This window comes from Heterocephalus glaber, unplaced genomic scaffold (assembly GCF_053883595.1).
Source record: "Heterocephalus glaber isolate CG9 unplaced genomic scaffold, H.glaber_assembly_v1.0 deba00001452, whole genome shotgun sequence".
Classification (NCBI taxonomy): Eukaryota; Metazoa; Chordata; class Mammalia; order Rodentia; family Bathyergidae; genus Heterocephalus; species Heterocephalus glaber.
This window is the reverse complement of record NW_028258302.1, coordinates 16345868-16363981: the sequence shown is the minus strand read 5'-3', so window position 1 is coordinate 16363981 and position 18114 is coordinate 16345868. Positions and strand designations below refer to the sequence as shown.

At 42.5% G+C, this 18114-nt stretch overlaps 1 protein-coding gene across 7 annotated transcripts in view; it reads right to left on the bottom strand.

The window, feature by feature from the left end:
* Nucleotides 1-18114, bottom strand: part of Aunip (aurora kinase A and ninein interacting protein) — a 38158-nt gene that overhangs the window by 3128 nt on the left and 16916 nt on the right. For 2 of the 7 annotated variants that reach the window (XM_087215546.1, XM_004850615.3), the window contains exon 2: nucleotides 86-221. In XM_087215546.1, coding sequence (XP_087071672.1) covers nucleotides 86-194 — 109 coding nt within the window. In that variant the 5' untranslated portion in view covers nucleotides 195-221. The other 5 variants (XM_087215543.1, XM_087215545.1, XM_087215548.1 and 2 more) reach the window with 5 other exon arrangements.

Below are 18114 nucleotides of genomic sequence, written 5' to 3'. Positions count from 1 at the left end.
TCTCGTAAATGTTCCAACATGAAGAAATGAGCACATTCCTTTTTGCTCCCGGGTTAATGAAGTACTCCCAGGTGGGTCACCATACCTGTCTTCAAAGTAAAGGAAGCAATGCTGGTCTGCTTAATGCCTGCAGATGGAATTCTTCTTTGAGTGAAAGAAACAGGCTTTCTCTCTCGAGGAAGGAGTGTTAGCATTTTGGTTCCTGGTTTAATTAAATGTGTCTGAGACGGGAGAAAAAGAATAAGAGAACCTATTAATATTAAAAAATATGCCAGACAGGAGAGATTCAATAAACACCAGTGACAAAACCACCCTGGACACTCTGGGCACCGCTTACATCCTATTGTTTCTCTGGGTGAGATGTGCTGGACATCATCTTCCAACATTTTCTACCATTCTGATAGTTTTTCTAAGGAATCACCTATTCCAGCCACAGCCTAATCTTTGTACTTTCCAAGAGAAATCAATCAAGCTGACTAAACAAACATGATTTGTTAAAAGGGGTCCAGAAATGATGTGTTTTAGATTTAAGGATAATGTGCTTTGTTTTGTGTTTTGAAAGACAGGGTCTCATTAAGCTGCCCAGGCTGGTCTCAAACTCCTAAGCTCAAGCAAGTCTCCTACCTTGGCCCACGAAGTAGCTGAAACTAAAGGTGTGCACTATGCTGAACTTATTAATTAATGATTCTACATCAACAGCAGTTGATTCATTTTCAGTAGTTCTGTACAAGTTGCTTAATTTCTCTGTCTCATTCTCAGGTATGAAATGGTGATAATAAAAGTTTTATCAAAAAAAAAAAAAAGTTTTACCCCATAGGGCAGTTATGAAAACTTAAATGAAAGAGTCACACAGTTCCTGGCACACAGAAAGTACTCTAGCACAGCTGGCTGAAGGACAGGAGGAGAAGTGAAGCAGCACCAGTTTTGCCACACCTGGATCTCTTTTTATACTAGAAGTGAGCAAGGAGGGTTTGGGAAGTCAGTTTTGTCAACTGTGACTAACCTCATCCTTATTTACTGTAATTTGTTTTTATTTCCATTTGCTTGTTTTGGAATGCCTGAAAAGTAGGGAGAGTAGAGGATTTCGATTTGGCTATAACTGCCAAAGAAGAAATGGGATTTGTCAATATTCATACAGCAAGTTGGAGGCAAACTGAAACTTGAACCCAAATAAGGCTGACTTCATTTCATTTTTACATTTGGAAACTAAGCTGTGTGGTTAAAAGAAGAAGGAAATCTTGGGCCAGGATTTAGCTCAGTGGTTCCGCCACCTGCCTCACAAGCACAAGGTCCCGAGTTCGATCCCCCATACCAAAAAAAAAAAGGAAATCCTGTATGTAAAACTCATATTTCAACTTCTTGTAGTACTGGCAGGGAACTGTCCCTTCTACCACACACAACTAGCTAGAAAAGTGGATCAAAGATACATTTTCGGGGGGGAGGACAGGACCGGGGATTGAACTCAGGACCTCGCATTCGCCAGGTGGGCGCTATGCCACTGAGCTAAATCCTGGACCCAAAGATACATTTTTTTAAAAAGATTTTAAAACAGTGGACAACAAACAACAGACAATAATTTGTGATTCCTGAGAAAAGAGAAACAAGTGAGGTAAGCCCTGTGTTCAGCCTAGCTTTCTGCCTGGAAGCACTTTCCAGGCCAGCGCATGCGGAAGCAGAGCATTGCAGTCTTGATGAATTGAGTAGATTGAGATTGAGATTTGGGAAAGCTAAGGTAGCTCAGAAATAGGCACTCAGATCCCTTCAATCACTGAATACTACGGCTATACGTGTAAGGCGAAACACCTCGAGGCCAGGCAAAGAAGACTATGCAAGCTGGAACTGCAAGTTAAAACAATACAGAGCTAATACAAGGCTGAGACATGAGGTCCCACCGTCTAGAACAGAGATGACCTTGAACACCAGGGGCACTCAATCAAGCTGTCAGAACAATCATCCCTCAGTAGTATGGCTAAACTAGCCTTAGAGCAAAAACTTTTACAAACTTGCCTTAGCAAAGCTTTTTTAAAAGAACATTTTGAAAATATCAAGCTGATTAGCAAATTTCAACTTTCAGTATATTTAAAGAAAACCAAGTCCAGGCACTCAGCAACATGGCATTCATGGGGTCTTAGCATGCAATAAAAAATTGCCAAACAAGAAACAGAAAAAATACCTGTAATTAGGGTAGACGGGAGTCAGTTAATATAAGCAGATTCCAACAACATCAGGGATAAAACAGAATTAGCAAACAAGTTCATAGTTAAAATAGTTACTATGAATATGCTCAAGGATTTTAAAGGGAAAAAAATGAACCTAAGGAGAAAAGTAAAGAAAATTTACTACATAGGCTTAAGAACAGAGACTATTTAGGGAGGATAAAAAATATTGCACCTGAAGACAGCAATGCAAACTATCTATCCAAAGTGAAGCAGAGAGAGAACCAGAAAAAAAGTCAAGAACCGGGGATTTAGCTTAGTGGTTCCACCACCTGCCTCATAAGTGCAAGGTCCCGAGTTCGATCCCCGGTACCAAAACAAAGTCAAAATCTATGAGAGCAAAAAGATACATATAATCACAGTCTCAAAAAATGATTAGAAGTGGACAGAAAATATACTTGAGTAGCCAAAAATTTTTCCAAATATGAAAACTATAAACAACTGTAACAGATTATTTTTTTCAAAAATGACCAATACCAGATTTCCTACTGGACATATTCTTTTTATAATCTATTATACTTGTCTCATCAAGTGGAGAAATCCATAGTCTCTCACCTTGAACTTGGGAAGAACCTGGAGACTAGTTTGACTAATACAGTATGATGAAAGTAACGCTACATGATTTCCAAAACTAGGTTGTAAATGTCATGTGCTTGTCTTGCTGTCTTGAGATGCTCACTCACAGGACCTGGACCACATATTATGAGGAAGCCAAGCTGGAACATAGCTCTTTAAATTTTATGGGACCCAGATCACAGATATGTGAAATAATGTGAATAATATTGAAGTATCTGTATGCTAGGTACTGAGAATACAGTGAACAAAACAGACTGTTTCTGCCCTGGTAAAGTTTATAGTTTAAGAGAGAAAACAGACAAGCTATTAATAAATAGTTAAAGTATTACATGTATGCTTAGTCCTGTAAGAAAACTTTAGAAAACTATAGGTAACTAGAAAATAAGACCTCAATTGGCAGAATATCTGAAAATAAAGCTTTTCACCAAGTTAGTCATACTTAGCAGGAGCTGAAGTGTCTTTCCTTAAGTCAAAGTGATGTCAGAAGTGATACTGTTCTGAAGGGAAGGGGAAAGGGAAGAAGGGAAAGGAAAAATTATAAGAAAAGAAAAAAAAATGGAAACAAAATCTATGTAAATAGGGAAGGGTGGAGGGGGTGAAGGGCGCACAGGTAATGGGGAAAAAAAATAAGAACTAAGATACATCATGTACAGGTACAAGCACCCAATGATAAATGTAAATGTATTATATACCTAAAATGTATCAATAAAAGAATTAAAAAAAAAAGTGATACTGTCTCAGTTCTAACTCAGAACACCTATGGGTTCAGGGATTTATCTCAGTGGAATGTTGAGATTCTGAGTGAGAACAGATCACCTGGAACAGAGAGGGACTCAGGTACAAAGTCCTTTGGGTGATCATCCCTTCCTCAATGTAAAGCAGCCTCTGTGTGTACTTTACAGAGTGTAAGAAAGAAACCCTGCATAACAGACATAGCATTCCTTGAGGACCAAAACCCTTGATAAGCACTAACCTAGGTTTAACAATTGTAAACCCTGTAAGAATGCCCCTAAGAGAATCTAACTTTGAGAAACACATTCTTTCCAAGCCAGATTCTCCAGTTCTTTGGTGTATCACATGCATGGTCCCATCAAGTTTTCTTTCATAAGGGTAGAAGGGAAAACCTGTCCCTGCCCCTGTCATGGCGTTCTTATGAAGAGTGCCACTTTTGAGGGGGCAGGGCTGGCTGCAGGTCACACTTTTGGACCATTTCTTTTTTTCTTTTCCCCTAGTACCAGGGCTCAAACTCAAGACCTTGTGTTTACAAGGCAGGCACAGTGCCACTGCGCTAAATCCCCGGCCCTGGACCATTTCTTACGTTTCACAACTCTATTATCAAAATGTTCTCATGCTTCTGCAGTACTGTACTTAAATTCAGTTTCACCTTCATTTTATCTTTATCTCCTTATAATTTACAAGTTTGGGTCAAAGTTTTTCTTTCAAGCCAATTTAATTTCCTTTTTTAATGATTCATTATGGTCTTCAAGATTAATACATAATTTGCACTTGATCTTGGCCAAAAGGCAAGCAGTGATGAGATTAGTATAGAACTTGATTCAGCTTCCTTTTTTGCATAATGGGTCTTGAATTTGTGTATGAAGTCACATTTTCCACACATACTGACAGGGCTTGAAAACAAAGTGCTATTTACCGGTTTTTCCCATGCCACCTTGTCCTTTATGCTTCACAAGGCTCATTCTCTTTCCACTTCTAGAATCACTGACAGCATCACCAGAGAGTCTCCTCTTGCTTTTTAGTTCCTCACAGCACTAATATGATGACATTTGGGATGAAAATCGAATCAGCACTGCCATGACTCATCAAGTTAGGTGGAAAGGATGAGCTACATAAGCATGCCCAGAGGACTGTTCAAGGAGTCTGACAAGAAAGGCTGTCAGGATTATCATCATTGAGCATCTCCTAAATCACCTTTGTTGAAGTAGTAACAAAGTACAGTAATTAGCCTCACAAGGGTATTGTAGCCATCATAACATCATAGTACATTATTCACATATTTGTGTTGAAGTTGGTATAAACAGTATAGTACAAAAGTACAGTGTAAAAGAATATTATAAAATATTGCTTATCATTAGGTATTATGCTATACATAATTGTAAAGTTTAAAACACCTTATAATAATAAACAATTACAAAAAATAAAAATAAAATAATTTAAAAAATAATAAATAACTACATTACTGGTTTATGTATTTACTATACTTTTTATTGTTATTGTACTCCTACTCAAAAAAGTCTATTGTAAAACAGTATACCTGGGGCTGGGGATTTAGCTCAGTGGTTCCACCGCCTGCCTCGCAAGCACAAGGACCTGAGTTCGATCCCCGGTACCAAAAAGAAAAAAAAAAACAGCATACCTGGTTACAGTAGCAGACACCTAACACATCTTGTGTTTACCTGTTTCTAGATTGCATCAAGAGACCACACACACACACACACAAAAGAGGCCACACAGAGTGACAGACCTACACCACTTAGGTTTGTGTGCATACACTCTTATTATATTCACAAAATGACTCAGAGCATATACCTGTCAGTAAGTGACTATGGCTGAATTAATTCAAACCTTGCTTCAAAACTCTCCAAACTTACAGAACTCTTCTGAACTTGCCATTTATCACCCAACAAAATCCAGAATCAATTTTTTTTTTTTTTTTTTGGTACCAGGGATCAAACTCGGGACCTTGGGCTTGCAAGGCAGGCGCCAGAACGACTGAGCTAAATCCCTGGCCCCAGAATCAATATTTGATTCATATAATTTTTTATTTTTCACATAACTTAATATAGCTTAATAGGTACTAGAGTCAATAAATGGTTTTAGGGCCGGGGATTTAGCTCAGTGGTTCTGCTGCCTGCCTCACAAGTGCAAGGACCTGAGTTCTAGCCCTGTACCAAAAAAAATAAAAATAAAAATAAATAAAATAAATAAACGGTTTTAGAAGGTAGCTATACAAGGACAGATTTCATTTTCCAATTTATATATACAGTACCTACTCATTACATTATATGTCCACAAATCTGTCAGAAAACAAAGGTTAAAAAAAAAGAAAACAAAGGTTCTTCTTATACTGTGACAAAGCTAAGCTAAGCTTCTGTCACTCTTAAATAATACATAAGGTCTAGACCACAATTGGGGATGGAAGGGTACATTTACTGAGTATTGTGAAGATTTTCATTCCAACTAATCTAACAAGAGAAGACTATTACAAGACTCTTCTCTAGAACCACCTGCCACTGATTTTTCACCTAAACCGAACAAAAACTCCAAAGAGAGAAAAGTAAATTATCTTCCAGCTATCACAACTCCTAGAGACCTGATTTATCTATACCGACTAACATTAGCAAGTCTCATAAAAGAGTGCTCCCTGCCAATGAGATTTTTATTACTTTTTAAAAACATGTCAGAAGTCATTGTAGTACAATGAATGTATAGTTGATTATAACTATAATACATGATGTCAGAGGTCTTTGTAGTAATCAGATCTGAAGACACAAAAGGTTTAAAAGACAAGACACTAAGAGTAGCAGATAACTGGACCACAGACATAGCCTGAAAAACATTTAAGAGACACTCCCAACCCCAAGCCCATTTGGGCCCTTCTTAAGGATAAAAATGCTTAAGATATGTAATTATAGAGACAAATAATCAATGAAAAAATGAGTAATTTTCAACTTCTATTATCTGAGATTAGGCCCTTGTTCAAACATGAACAATATCTTCCAAATTCTTCTAGTTAAACTTTCAAGGTACCATGTACAACCACTTTTGAATTAATCTTAGAAAGAACTCCCATTACATCAAGTGCTTCCACTAATTTCCAACAACATGATACTGTTTTACCCTTCTAATTTAACCTTCAATTCCCCTAAAATGCCCTACACTTTAGTCAAATTGTATTACTTGCTATGTAGTAAAGAATCTTACCCAAAGAGAGATCTTGGCCTTTTGCTATCAGCTCCTGAAAGGTATTCTCTAAGTCACTAAAATATACTTCTTCATAGAATCTTGTTTTGTTTTTTAACCTGGAGGCCTTTGGGTCATACCATATTGTCTATGCTAACAAAGTGAGTTGCGGTGTGGGTTTGGGGATATGCAGTTTCAGCTTTACCTCCACAGGGGCTGGAAACTAAGGTCAGCCATACAGGTAGGTCCACCATGTCTATGTGACTAAACCCCAGTGAAAACTTGGGACACTGAAGATGCAGTGAATTTCTATGATTAGTACTACTCTGTGTGTATATTATTACACACTGTTGCTAAAAGCAGAGTTGTCCAGTACTTCACTGTAGAGAGTACTGAAAGTTTCAGGCTTGGAGTTCTAGATTCTGCCCTATGTGCCCCCCAATGGCTTTTATCTGTACCACTTTGCTGATAAACTGTAACCAAGAACATGACAGCTTTTAGTCAATTATGTGTCTTTCTAGTGAATCACCAAACCTCAGAGTGGTTGGGGGAGGGGGGATACAAACCTGCAGTTGATATCAGAACCAAGGGTGGTCTTGGGGACCTCCCTCACTTTCACCTTCTGTTTCTTTAATATGCCTTATATTTCCATCTCTGTAGCACAATTCATATTGTTTCTGGAATGTTCACTCACCCTCATTGCTTTACAACAAAATGTGACTCTTGCTTTAAGGTCTACCTCAAAATGCCACCTCTTTAACAAAGGAGACAAAAGACCTCTACACTGAAAACTACAGCACTTTGAAAAAAGAGATCAAAGAGTATATAAGAAAATGGAAAGAAGGGCTGGGGATTTAGCTCAGTGGTTCCGCTGCCTGCCTCGCAAGCACAAGGGTCTGAGTTCGATCCCCGGTACCAAAAAATAAAAATAAAAAATAAAAAAAAGAAAATGGAAAGATAGCCCCTGTTCCTGGGTGGGAAGAACCAATATAGTGAAAATGGCCATACTTCCAAACCTGCTATACAGATTCAATGCAATCCCAATTGAAATCCCAACAGTATATTTCGCAGAACTAAAGAAAACAATCCAAAAATTCATTTGGAACCAGAAGAGGCCTAGAATAGCAAAAGCAATTATAGGCAACAGAGACATGACAGGGGGTATCACAATCCCCAACTTGAAACTATACTACAAAGCCACTGTGATAAAAACAGCATGGTACTGGCAAAGAAACAGACCTGAGGATCACTGGAATAGATCAGAAGATGCAGAAACAACTCCAGACATACTCAGCTACCTCATCTTTCACAATGGAGCCAACCATCCTCACTGCAGGAAAGACAGCATCTTTAATAAATGGTGTTGGAAAAACTGGATTTCAACCTGGCAAAGATTAAAACTAGGCATGTCTTGAACTATGTAGCCTAGGTTAGCCTCAAACTTGCAGTGATCCTCCTGCCTCAGCCTCCCAAGTGCTGGGATTACAGGCATGGGCCACCATGCCCAGCTCTATTTAATACTTTTAAAATCTGTTTTCATAAAAGATATTGGCCCATAGTTTTCTTGTGATGCCTTGGTCTGGTTTTGGTACCAGGGTAACACTAGACTCTGAATTGGGAAGTATCCTCCCCTCTTCTGTTTTTTTGGAAAGAGTTTGTGTAGGGTTGGTTTTAATGCTTTAAATATTTGGTGGAATTCACCAGTTAAGCTATCTGGACCTGCTTGCTCTCTTCTTTGCAGGAAGTTTAAAAGCTACTCTCTGTTAGAGATCTATTTAGATTGTTTCTCCTCAAATTAATTTTAGTAACCTATAACTTTCTAAGAATTTGCCCATTTCTGGGCCGGGGATTTAGCTCAGTGGTTCCGTTGCCTGCCTCACAAGCACAAGGTCCTGAGTTCAATCCCCGGTACCAAAAAGAATTTGCCCATTTCACCTAAATCATCTCAATTTGTTAGAATGTAATTGCTTAAATTGGGCATGATGGCACACACCTAAAATCCTAGAACTCTGGGAGGCTAAGGCAGAAGGACCATAAGTTTGAGCCCAGCTCGTACAACTTAGTGAGATCCTGTCTCAAAATTAAAAATAAAAAAGGACTGGGGATGTAGCTCAGTGTGAAGGCCTGGGTTCAATCATCAGTAAAAAGAAAAGGAAAAAAAAAAAGGTTTATAGTAGCTTATTTCTACAAGGTCAGTAGTGATATTTTTCTTTCATTACTAATTTTAGCAATTTGACTCTTCTTTTATTATTGGTCAGTCTATCAAAGGTTTGTCAAGTTTGGTGATCTTTTTCAAAGAACCAACCTGTAATCTCATTTTTTTTCCCTAGCCTTTATTACAGTTACTTTCACATTAGTTTTAGTGTTTCCTTCCATGTTTGCTTTGGGTTTAGTTTGCACTTTTTCTAGTTTGTTAAGATGGAAGAGTAGGTTATTGAGATTCTTCTTTTTAATGTGTTTACAGCCATAAATATCCCTCCAACAACAGTTAGCTGCATCCCATAAATTTTGGTACACTGTGTTTTGCTTTCTTTTACCTCAAAGTCCTTTCTAATTTTTCTTGATTTCTTCTTTGACTTCCTCTCATTATTTACAGTGTGTTAATTTCAACATTCTTGTGCATTTTCCATTGTTCCTTGTTTTTCACTTCTAGCTTCATTCTCTTATGGATGGAGAATATAACTTACATGGTTTCAATCTTTCTAAATTTATTGAGATTTGTTTTACAGCCTAGAATTCATAGGGAATTCTCCATGTATAATTGAGAAGATTGTGCATTCTGCTATTGCTAAGTGGACTGTTCTGTAGTATGTCTGGTTAAGTCTACTTGGTTTTGGGTTTGTTTCTTTGTTTTTTGAGACAGGGTCTCGCTATGTAGTTCAGGTTGGCCTTGAACTCACCATGTAGCTCAGGCTGGCCTACCCAGGGATCCTCCTGCCTCAGCCTCCCCAGTGCTAGGATTACAGGCATGTGCCACACCTGGCTTAGGTCTACTTGGTTTACAGTGGTGTTCAAGTCTTCTATTTTCTTTTTGATCTCTGCCTAACTGTTCAATCCATTATTGAAAGTGGTACTGAAGTCTCTGTTGTTCATAAATCTTTCTTTATATTTTCTGAAGTAGTTATCTAATGCTATATAATAATTACCACAAAACTTAACAGCTTAAAACAATAAACATTTACTTCACTCAGTTTCAGGAGGTCAGAATGTAGAAGCTGCTGAATTCAGTGGTTCTGACTCAAGGTCTCTCTTGAGGTTGCAGTCATGATGCTGGCTCTGCTATAGTCATCTGAAGCTTTAACTGGGGCAGAAGAATTCACTTCCTAGATAGCTCACTAACATGATTAGTGAGCTCCTGCTCAGTCTCTTGCCACATTGGCCTCTCCATAGAACAACATGGAAGTTAACTTGCCCCAGAGTAAGTGACTGAAGGAGGCCACAGCGCCATGTATGGCCCAGTCTTGGACCTCACACCATCACTTCTCTCAATATTCTATTCATCAGATGCAAGTTACTAAGTCCAGTAAAAACTTAAGGGCAGAGCAATTAGGCTCCATCTTTTGTAGGAAAAAATGTGGACATATTTTCAAACCACCAATTTACCCTCTTGCCATAATTACTTATATTTTTGCCATATGTAAAATATACCAACTGCTCACAAAACCCCACAAGTCTCACAACTTTACAGCATCAGCACAAAATCAAAGATTCTGGCACCTAAAGCAGGTACGCATGAAGTCTAGAAGTGTAGTTTAAGTACAGTTCCTTTAGATCTACAGGCCTGTGAACTAGAGACAAGTTATCATCCTTCAGTATATCTAACATACAACTGTGGAACAAGTACATCAAAACTGCTAAAGTGACCAGGCATAGTGGGGTACTCTTATAATCCCAGCACTCAGGAGGCTGAGGCAGGAGGCTCACCTTGAGTTCAAGGCCAGCCTGACCTACACAGAGAACTTGTCTCAAAAAAAAAAAAAAAAAAAATTTAACCAGGCGTGGTGGTATGTTGCCTGTAAATTCCAACACTTTGGAAGCTGAGGCAGGAAGACTGCCTCTAGTTTGAGGCCAGCCTGGGTTACATAGTGAGTTCAAAGCCAGCCTGAACTGCATAGAAAGATCCTGTATATCAAAAAAAACCAGAGGCCAGGGATATGTAGCTCAGTGGTGCCACGCCTGCCGGCAAACACAAGGTCCTGAGTTCGATTCCTAGTACCCAAACAAAAAAAACAAAACACCACCACCCCAAAAAGGGTGGGGGGAGTTACAAGTTACCAGTCAATAGTAATTCTAAAATCTAGCCAGGCAAATGTTGCAAGTTCCTTGATTAGAGCTTGCTCTTACCAGAGAATAATTCCCACTCTGGGCTCTTGGGTTTTCCCCTTCAAGTCATTCCATATTTTATTTGATAGTATTATGCCACTGTAAGTTCCTAAAAGCTTTGTGGATCTTCTGTGAATGTTATTGGAGTAAATTCTGGTAAAGAGTCATACCCACAAGCCTATTTTTCCCCCCTTCTGGTAGCAAGGATCGAACTCAGGACCCTGAGCTCTTTAAAATAAGTTTTTTAAAAAATTTTTTATTTTTATTAAAACATGTTTTCAGTACATGTTTATACTCCTTGAGTGGAGTTGAAACCTGCATATAGAACATCTTAATTCCTTTTTCTAATCCCCTTTCCTCTTTTCAACCTTCAGTTTCTGCTGAATGACAAAACCCTTAAGATTCTTAGAAGTTCTAGTGTTGTCTAAATGTCTGAGGGACCATTAGAACTTAGAACTTTTCAAGAAAGTACTAAGAGCTTAAAAAGGATTACAGTTATCCTTAGCTTTATTTGAAGACATTTCCCTGGTAGTCCCCTAGATTTGATCTTTTCTCAGAAGCAATTTCTCAAATGTTAGCATATGTGTGCCATCTGGAGAAGCCAGCAATTTTCACAGCTAGCATGTCCGGGCTCCTTTTTTTTAAACAGTCCCCTCTCTTCCTCTCTTCCTCCCTCCCTCGCTCCCCCTCCCCCTCTGTTGTGCCCAGATCGTGAGGTCCCCAAAGACCACCAAGGAGCCGATTCCGATGCAAACACAAGAGGGTCGTTTGTTTATTCAAGTTCGAGCAGGGACTCTCATCAGACACCGACGCAGCGGGTCAGGATTGAGAGCCCCGACTCTAAAACACCAGGGGTTTTTAATAGAGGTTACAGCAAGGCGCGGGGTTTTCAAAAAGGCGTGGGGTTTCAAATCACATGCAAATCACACGAGTGGCTAGCATTTAGCAAGTTTTGAAAGTTTAAACCTGATTGGCTGTGCCTTGCGCGCTGAACTGCAAACAGCTACTCAAGTCATCGAAAAGAACATCTGGGATACTGGGGTATTGGGGTAACTACTGATTAGCTGTCGCAGGCCATGAGAAGAGCATCTGGGACATTGAGGCAGCTACTGATTAGCTGTTGCTAGGTTAGTTGCTAGGAGACTGCTGAACTTTATCACAGGCAGGTGGCCAAAGTACATCTTGTGGTTTTTCTTGGAACTAGAATTTATGTCCAGGCCACCTTACTTTAAGATGGGGCCAAATTTTAAAATGGAGTTACTCAGGTCTCGCATTCCCCCCTTCTCATGAGACTATCAAGGCCCAATCATGGGTCTCGGAGGGTTAACTCTATTGGATTTTCTGATATAAGCTGATACTGTGACCTGAGAGCCAATATTTGTACTTGCACTGACATGCTCTTTAATGAATGAAGCCAATTTGTTAAGTAAGCAAGGTCCAAATATCAAGAGAAGCAGAAGAATAAGCAGAAGACCAAACAAGGTGGAAATCAGGGCGGTCAGCCATGGTGAGGAGTTAAATAATGACTCAAACCATCCCCAGGCCAGTTTGCATTCGTGTTTTCCTTTAGCTAGGCCCTCTCTGACTTTTGCCATGGACTCTTTGACTGCACCTGAATGATCTATATAGAAACAACATTCTTCCCCCAGGGCGGTGCAGAGCCCTCCCTGTTGTAGGAAGACCAAATCTAAGCCCCTTTTATTTTGAAGCACTACCTCTGCCAGGGAGGACAGTGACTCCTGTAAGTGAGAGATCGAACTCTCGAGTCTCTCAATGTCTAAATCAATGGCTGTTCTTAAATCACTATAATGCTTGTTTTGCAAAATCAAGGAGGAGGAGGCAGAGTAGTAGGAGGAGGCTTTAGAGCTGGGAAGATTGGTACAGGTAGGGGCCCAATGGGGTGAGACCATAGTGGCTTTTCTATTAGCCGGAGGGTGAATAAGAGCCCGGGGTCATTGCTTGGTGTCTTAAGGCAGAGACCCCAGGTCCTGCCTGTTTCCCACCCAGAGGCCTGTTTACCTGTTGGAGTGAATTCTAGCCATATCTGGAAATTTCTGGAATACGAGCCAAGGAAATAAGGTCCAGTCCCTTTTTTGGTTTCCACAATTCTCTCCACTGTGTAGCTGGATTTCCTATTACCATGGTTTCACAGCCCCAACTGGTGCAGAAGTAAGCCTCAGGACCTCCACATGGGGGGGTTCTCCTTTCCCCTGGGCACACATAAAATATCCTCCAGAGGCAACCAGGGTATACGTCTGCTGACTTTTGGGTATGTGTCCAAGAGTCCTCGGCCAGTTGGCAGAGATCAAACGTTAAGCGCTCAGGGAACCAGGGGACTCTAGGTCCCACGGTTGAGGCCAAAGTCAAGTGGAGCCCAGTCTCAGTGTTCATAATTACCCAAGTCTGACTGAAGAGGGCATGGGGATTGGTAGCGGTCACTTGGGCGCAGCAGGTTACGGTGACCACCCAAATCAGGAGCGTTTGAGTCTGAGTTTGAGGGGGTTGTTGTTGTCTTTGGATACTTGCCATGATGGGATGAATTCTTTTAAAACGCCAAGTGGATCTGCGGGGTGGACGTGAGTGTAATGTATCCACGAGGCGATCCCGTCGCCTTTGAGAGCAGTGGGCGTGGTCAGGACAGTAACATAGGGTCCTTTCCAGCTAGGCTCGAGGTTTTTCTGTCAATATCTCAGGACAAAGACCCAGTCCCCTGGTCAGTAGCGATGGGGCTCAGGGGGTGGCCTGGACTCGTACAGGGCTTTCAGTTTAGGCCAGACATCCTCATGAACGTGCTGGAGGCTTTTTAAAGAGGATAACAATTTTTGGTCATCAAATTCAACAAATACATCTGATTGGAGGTTGGGGATAATGGGAGGGGGTATTCCAAACATAATCTCAAAGGGAGTCAGTCCCATCCTATAGGGTGAATTGCGTACCCTATAGAGGGCAAAGGGGAGGAGAGCCACCCAGTCACCGCCAGTCTCTAAGGCTAATTTAGTTAAGGTCTCTTTTAGGGTCCTGTTCATTCTCTCTACCTGTCCTAACTTTGGGGCCTATATGCACAATGTAATTTCCAATTTGCCCCCAGGACCCACACTAAACTCTGACTCACCTTGGAGATGAAAGCAGGTCCATTGTCTGACACTAGCATTACTGGGAAACCATACCTTGGTAGGATGTCTTCTAAAAGCTTTTTGGCCACAGTCTGTGCTGTTTCGTGCTTGGTGGGGAAAGCCTCTGTCCAGCCCAAGTCCTCATGCAAAGCTTCGTCAAAAATGGTGGGGGAGTTTTTTAAATCCTTGAGGAAGTCAGGTCCAGGTCAGCTGTCCGTGGATGCCCTGCTCAGGGTCGCTCCATTCAAATGCAAAGATTTGCTGGCTTTTGGGTGCCAGCAGAAGGCTCACAGAGGTCCTGCACTGGTCGATAGTCATCTGAGTGGGGTTTCCGCACCGGCAACAAGGCAGTGTTCCAGGCCAATTGACAGGGCCTTGGAATACCCTGGGCAAGCAACCTCCTGATGTGTGGCGTTATTCCTTTGTGGGCCTCTAGGGACATGGGATATTGGCGAACTTGTGCAGGGTCCGCTCCTGACTTTATCTCTATGAACACAGGTGTTTTGTGTGCGGCCAGCCCCATGCCCCCAGTCTCAGCCCATGCTCGCGGGAACATGGCAAGCCATTGTTCCACGTCAGGATCAGGAGGGGGCTGTTTCTGATGTAGCAGATATTTGTCCTCAAGGCTCATAGTTAACACTTGGATAGGCTTTCCCTCTTGGTTAAGGACCTCCGTGCCCCCAGGCTGAAAATGGATTTGGACTCCTAATTTAGTGAGCAAGTCTCTTCCAAGTAAAGGGTAGGGGCAGTCTGGTATAATCATAAATGAGTGGGTTACCCGGCCCACTCCCAAGTCTACCGTTCTTCGGGTAGTCCATGAATATTTTTTCATGCCTGTGGCTCCTTGGACCCAGGAAGTTTTGTCAGATATGTGGCCATGTGGTTTAAGCAGGAATGAATGTTGAGCGCCAGTATCTACCAGGAATTCAATGGGCTCCCCCTCCACTTTAAAGGTTACCCTGGGCTCAGGGAGGGGCGCCAAGCCCCGTCCCCCCTAATCACTTATTTCGTCCATGGCCAGGACAGAGGCCTTTGAGCGGCCTCCCTGTTGTCTTTTGGGGCACTCCTTAGCCCAGTGGTCTTCCTCTTTGCAGTAAGCACATTGATTTCTCCCCAACTGGGGGCGCTCCCTGTGTTCCCCCTTACCTCCTCCTTCCACTGCAATTTTTCTCAGGCGACGTTCACATTCCCTCATCTCTCCCGCTGTGGTGGCCAGAAGGATCCGAGCCAGGTTTTGGGTCTGGCAGCTGTCAGTTCTCACCTGTCTTTCCTCTGCAGTTTCCCTGTTGTTATCTACTCTCTCTGCCACTAAGTCCTGAATACTCTTTTCTCCTAATCTGTCTACTTTCTGTAACTTTCTCTTAATATCTAGCGCCGCCTGGTTCACAAAATGTATTATTACAGCTGCCTTTGTCTCACTTGCTTCTGGGTCCATAGGAGTATACCTATGGAATGCTTCCTGAAGTCTTTCTAGGAAGGCTGCAGGGCTTTCGTTTGGCCCCTGCTGTACATCCCCTATCTTAGCCAAATTGGTGGGCTTTCGAGCAGCTGATTTGAGACCTCCCAACAGAGCCTGGCGATAGACCCGGAGCCTCTCCTTACCTTCTGCTGTGTTGAAGTCCCAATTGGGCCGGGACAAAGGAAAAGAAGTGTTGATAGTATCAATATTGGTGGTGGGTTGACCATTGTCGCTAGGAACCAATTTCCTGGCTTCATTTTGGATTCTCTCTCGCTCCTCTGTGGTAAACACGATCTGGAGGAGCTGCTGATAATCATCCCAAGTGGGCTGATGAGTAAACAAAACAGTTTCTAATAGGTTAATCAAATCCCTAGGGTTATCAGAGAATTTGGCTTGTTGAGTACACCAGTTATAAAGGTCACTGGTGGCAAAGGGCCAGTAATGATGAGGCTGGTTACCATGCTCATCAGGGGGCCCTATCGCTCTCAGCGGGAAAACAGTAGAGTCCACTGGCCCTGCCGGTGAGACAGCACGCCGGTGGCGAGTGTTCTGGGAGGGGCCATCCCTGCTACCGGCACCCGGTGCCAGGCCTTCCTCCCCAGCTCCAGCTGGGGCCAGGACCTCTCCCCCCGCCTGTTGTTGTGGGGGAGTAGAGAGAGAGTTGTAAGGGGGAGGGGGAGATCTTCCTCGGTTCCTCCTTGGAGGACCGGGTAAAGCGGCGCGGTTGGCTCAGTTTCGGTTTGCCTTTTTCCGTCGCACTCTCTGGGAGTCTTTTCACAAGCTGTCAGGATTACCTCCGGCTGCTCTTTCTGTGGAGGCAAAAAGGGCTTGACTCATGGCGGTGGGTCGCAGATTAGACTCTCCCAAGTGACAATGTAGGGAACCTGATCAGGATGTCCGGTGTAGGGACAGAAAACAGCTCTGCGGATCTTGCATATGATCTGTAAATCAAAAGTTCCCTCGGGGGGGGTCATCCCTTCTCAAAGGAAGGTGACTTCGAACTACACAGAATGACAAGTCTAGACTTTTTAATTTCTAAAGTTAGACTATGAGCGCGCTCTCTACCCTCTCTAAAATGGTCCGTCATGAGGGACAGGGGGGTGGTCGCAGTCTGTCCCATTGTCACAGTCCAAGTCCAAGTCTCCACAATAAACAGACAAACACAACAGCAAAACAAAAATCAAGACAAAACCGTCCTCCACCCTATCGGAGGCAATACCAAAAATGGGACGATGGCCTCACACTGTACCGTGGGAGCGACCCACGCCGTTCCCCTAGGAGTCTCACAGACTCATACTCATGGGGCACTTCTGTCCCCTCCAGACTCATGGGGCACTTCTGTCCCCTCCAGAAGGATCCGGAACGTCTTCCAGGAATCCCGGGTCGGCGGCCCTCGCAGCGCATCCACCTAGACCATCTGCCGACCTACTCAGAATTGGGCCCCCCGAATTGCAGACAAACAAAGAGACACCAGACACTCACCGGCTGGCGTCGACCCTCCGGTACAGGGATCCTGGGGTCTTGGGGATCCCGGACGAGCCCCCAGATGTTGTGCCCAGATCGCGAGGTCCCCAAAGACCACCAAGGAGCTGATTCTGATGCAAACACAAGAGGGTCGTTTGTTTATTCAAGCTTGAGCAGGGACTCTCATCAGACACCGACGCAGCGGGTCAGGATTGAGAGCCCCGACTCTAAAACACCAGGGGTTTTTAATAGAGGTTACAGCAAGGCGCGGGGTTTTCAAAAAGGCGTGGGGTTTCAAATCACATGCAAATCACATGAGTGGCTAGCATTTAGCAAGTTTTGAAAGTTTAAACCTGATTGGCTGTGCCTTGCGTGCTGAACTGCAAACGGCTGCTCAAGTCATCGAAAAGAACATCTGGGATACTGGGGTACTGGGGTAACTACTGATTAGCTGTCGCAGGCCATGAGAAGAGCATCTGGGACATTGAGGCAGCTACTGATTAGCTGTTGCTAGGCTAGTTGCTAGGGGACTGCTGAACTTTATCACAGGCAGGTGGCCAAAGTACATCTTGTGGTTTTTCTTGGAACTAGAATTTATGTCCAGGCCACCTTACTCTAAGATGGGGCCAAATTTTAAAATGGAGTTACTCAGGTCTCACACCCTCCTTCTCCCCCCCCCCATTTTCCTATAATCAGAAAAAATAAACCAGGTAGCACCTTCAACTCAGCTTAGAAATTCTGGCAGTATCACCCAGTTTCACCCAGTTACATTTTTTACTTCAACTTAACTACAGGCAACAATGTTACTTTCTTTTATTCACTGATGATGATGACGACGCTCAGTCCTTGTTTCCAGTGAGATTTTTCCTACTTTCCTTTAAACCCTTACGCACAGCAATCCCAAAAGCCCTCATAATTCTATAAAAATTTTGGGAGGGCTTTAGTTGTTCTTGTTTTTGATTGTTGTAGTGCTGGGAATCTAACCCAGGGCAAGTTAAGTACTCAACCACTGAGCTATACCCCGAGCCTAGAAACCATTTCT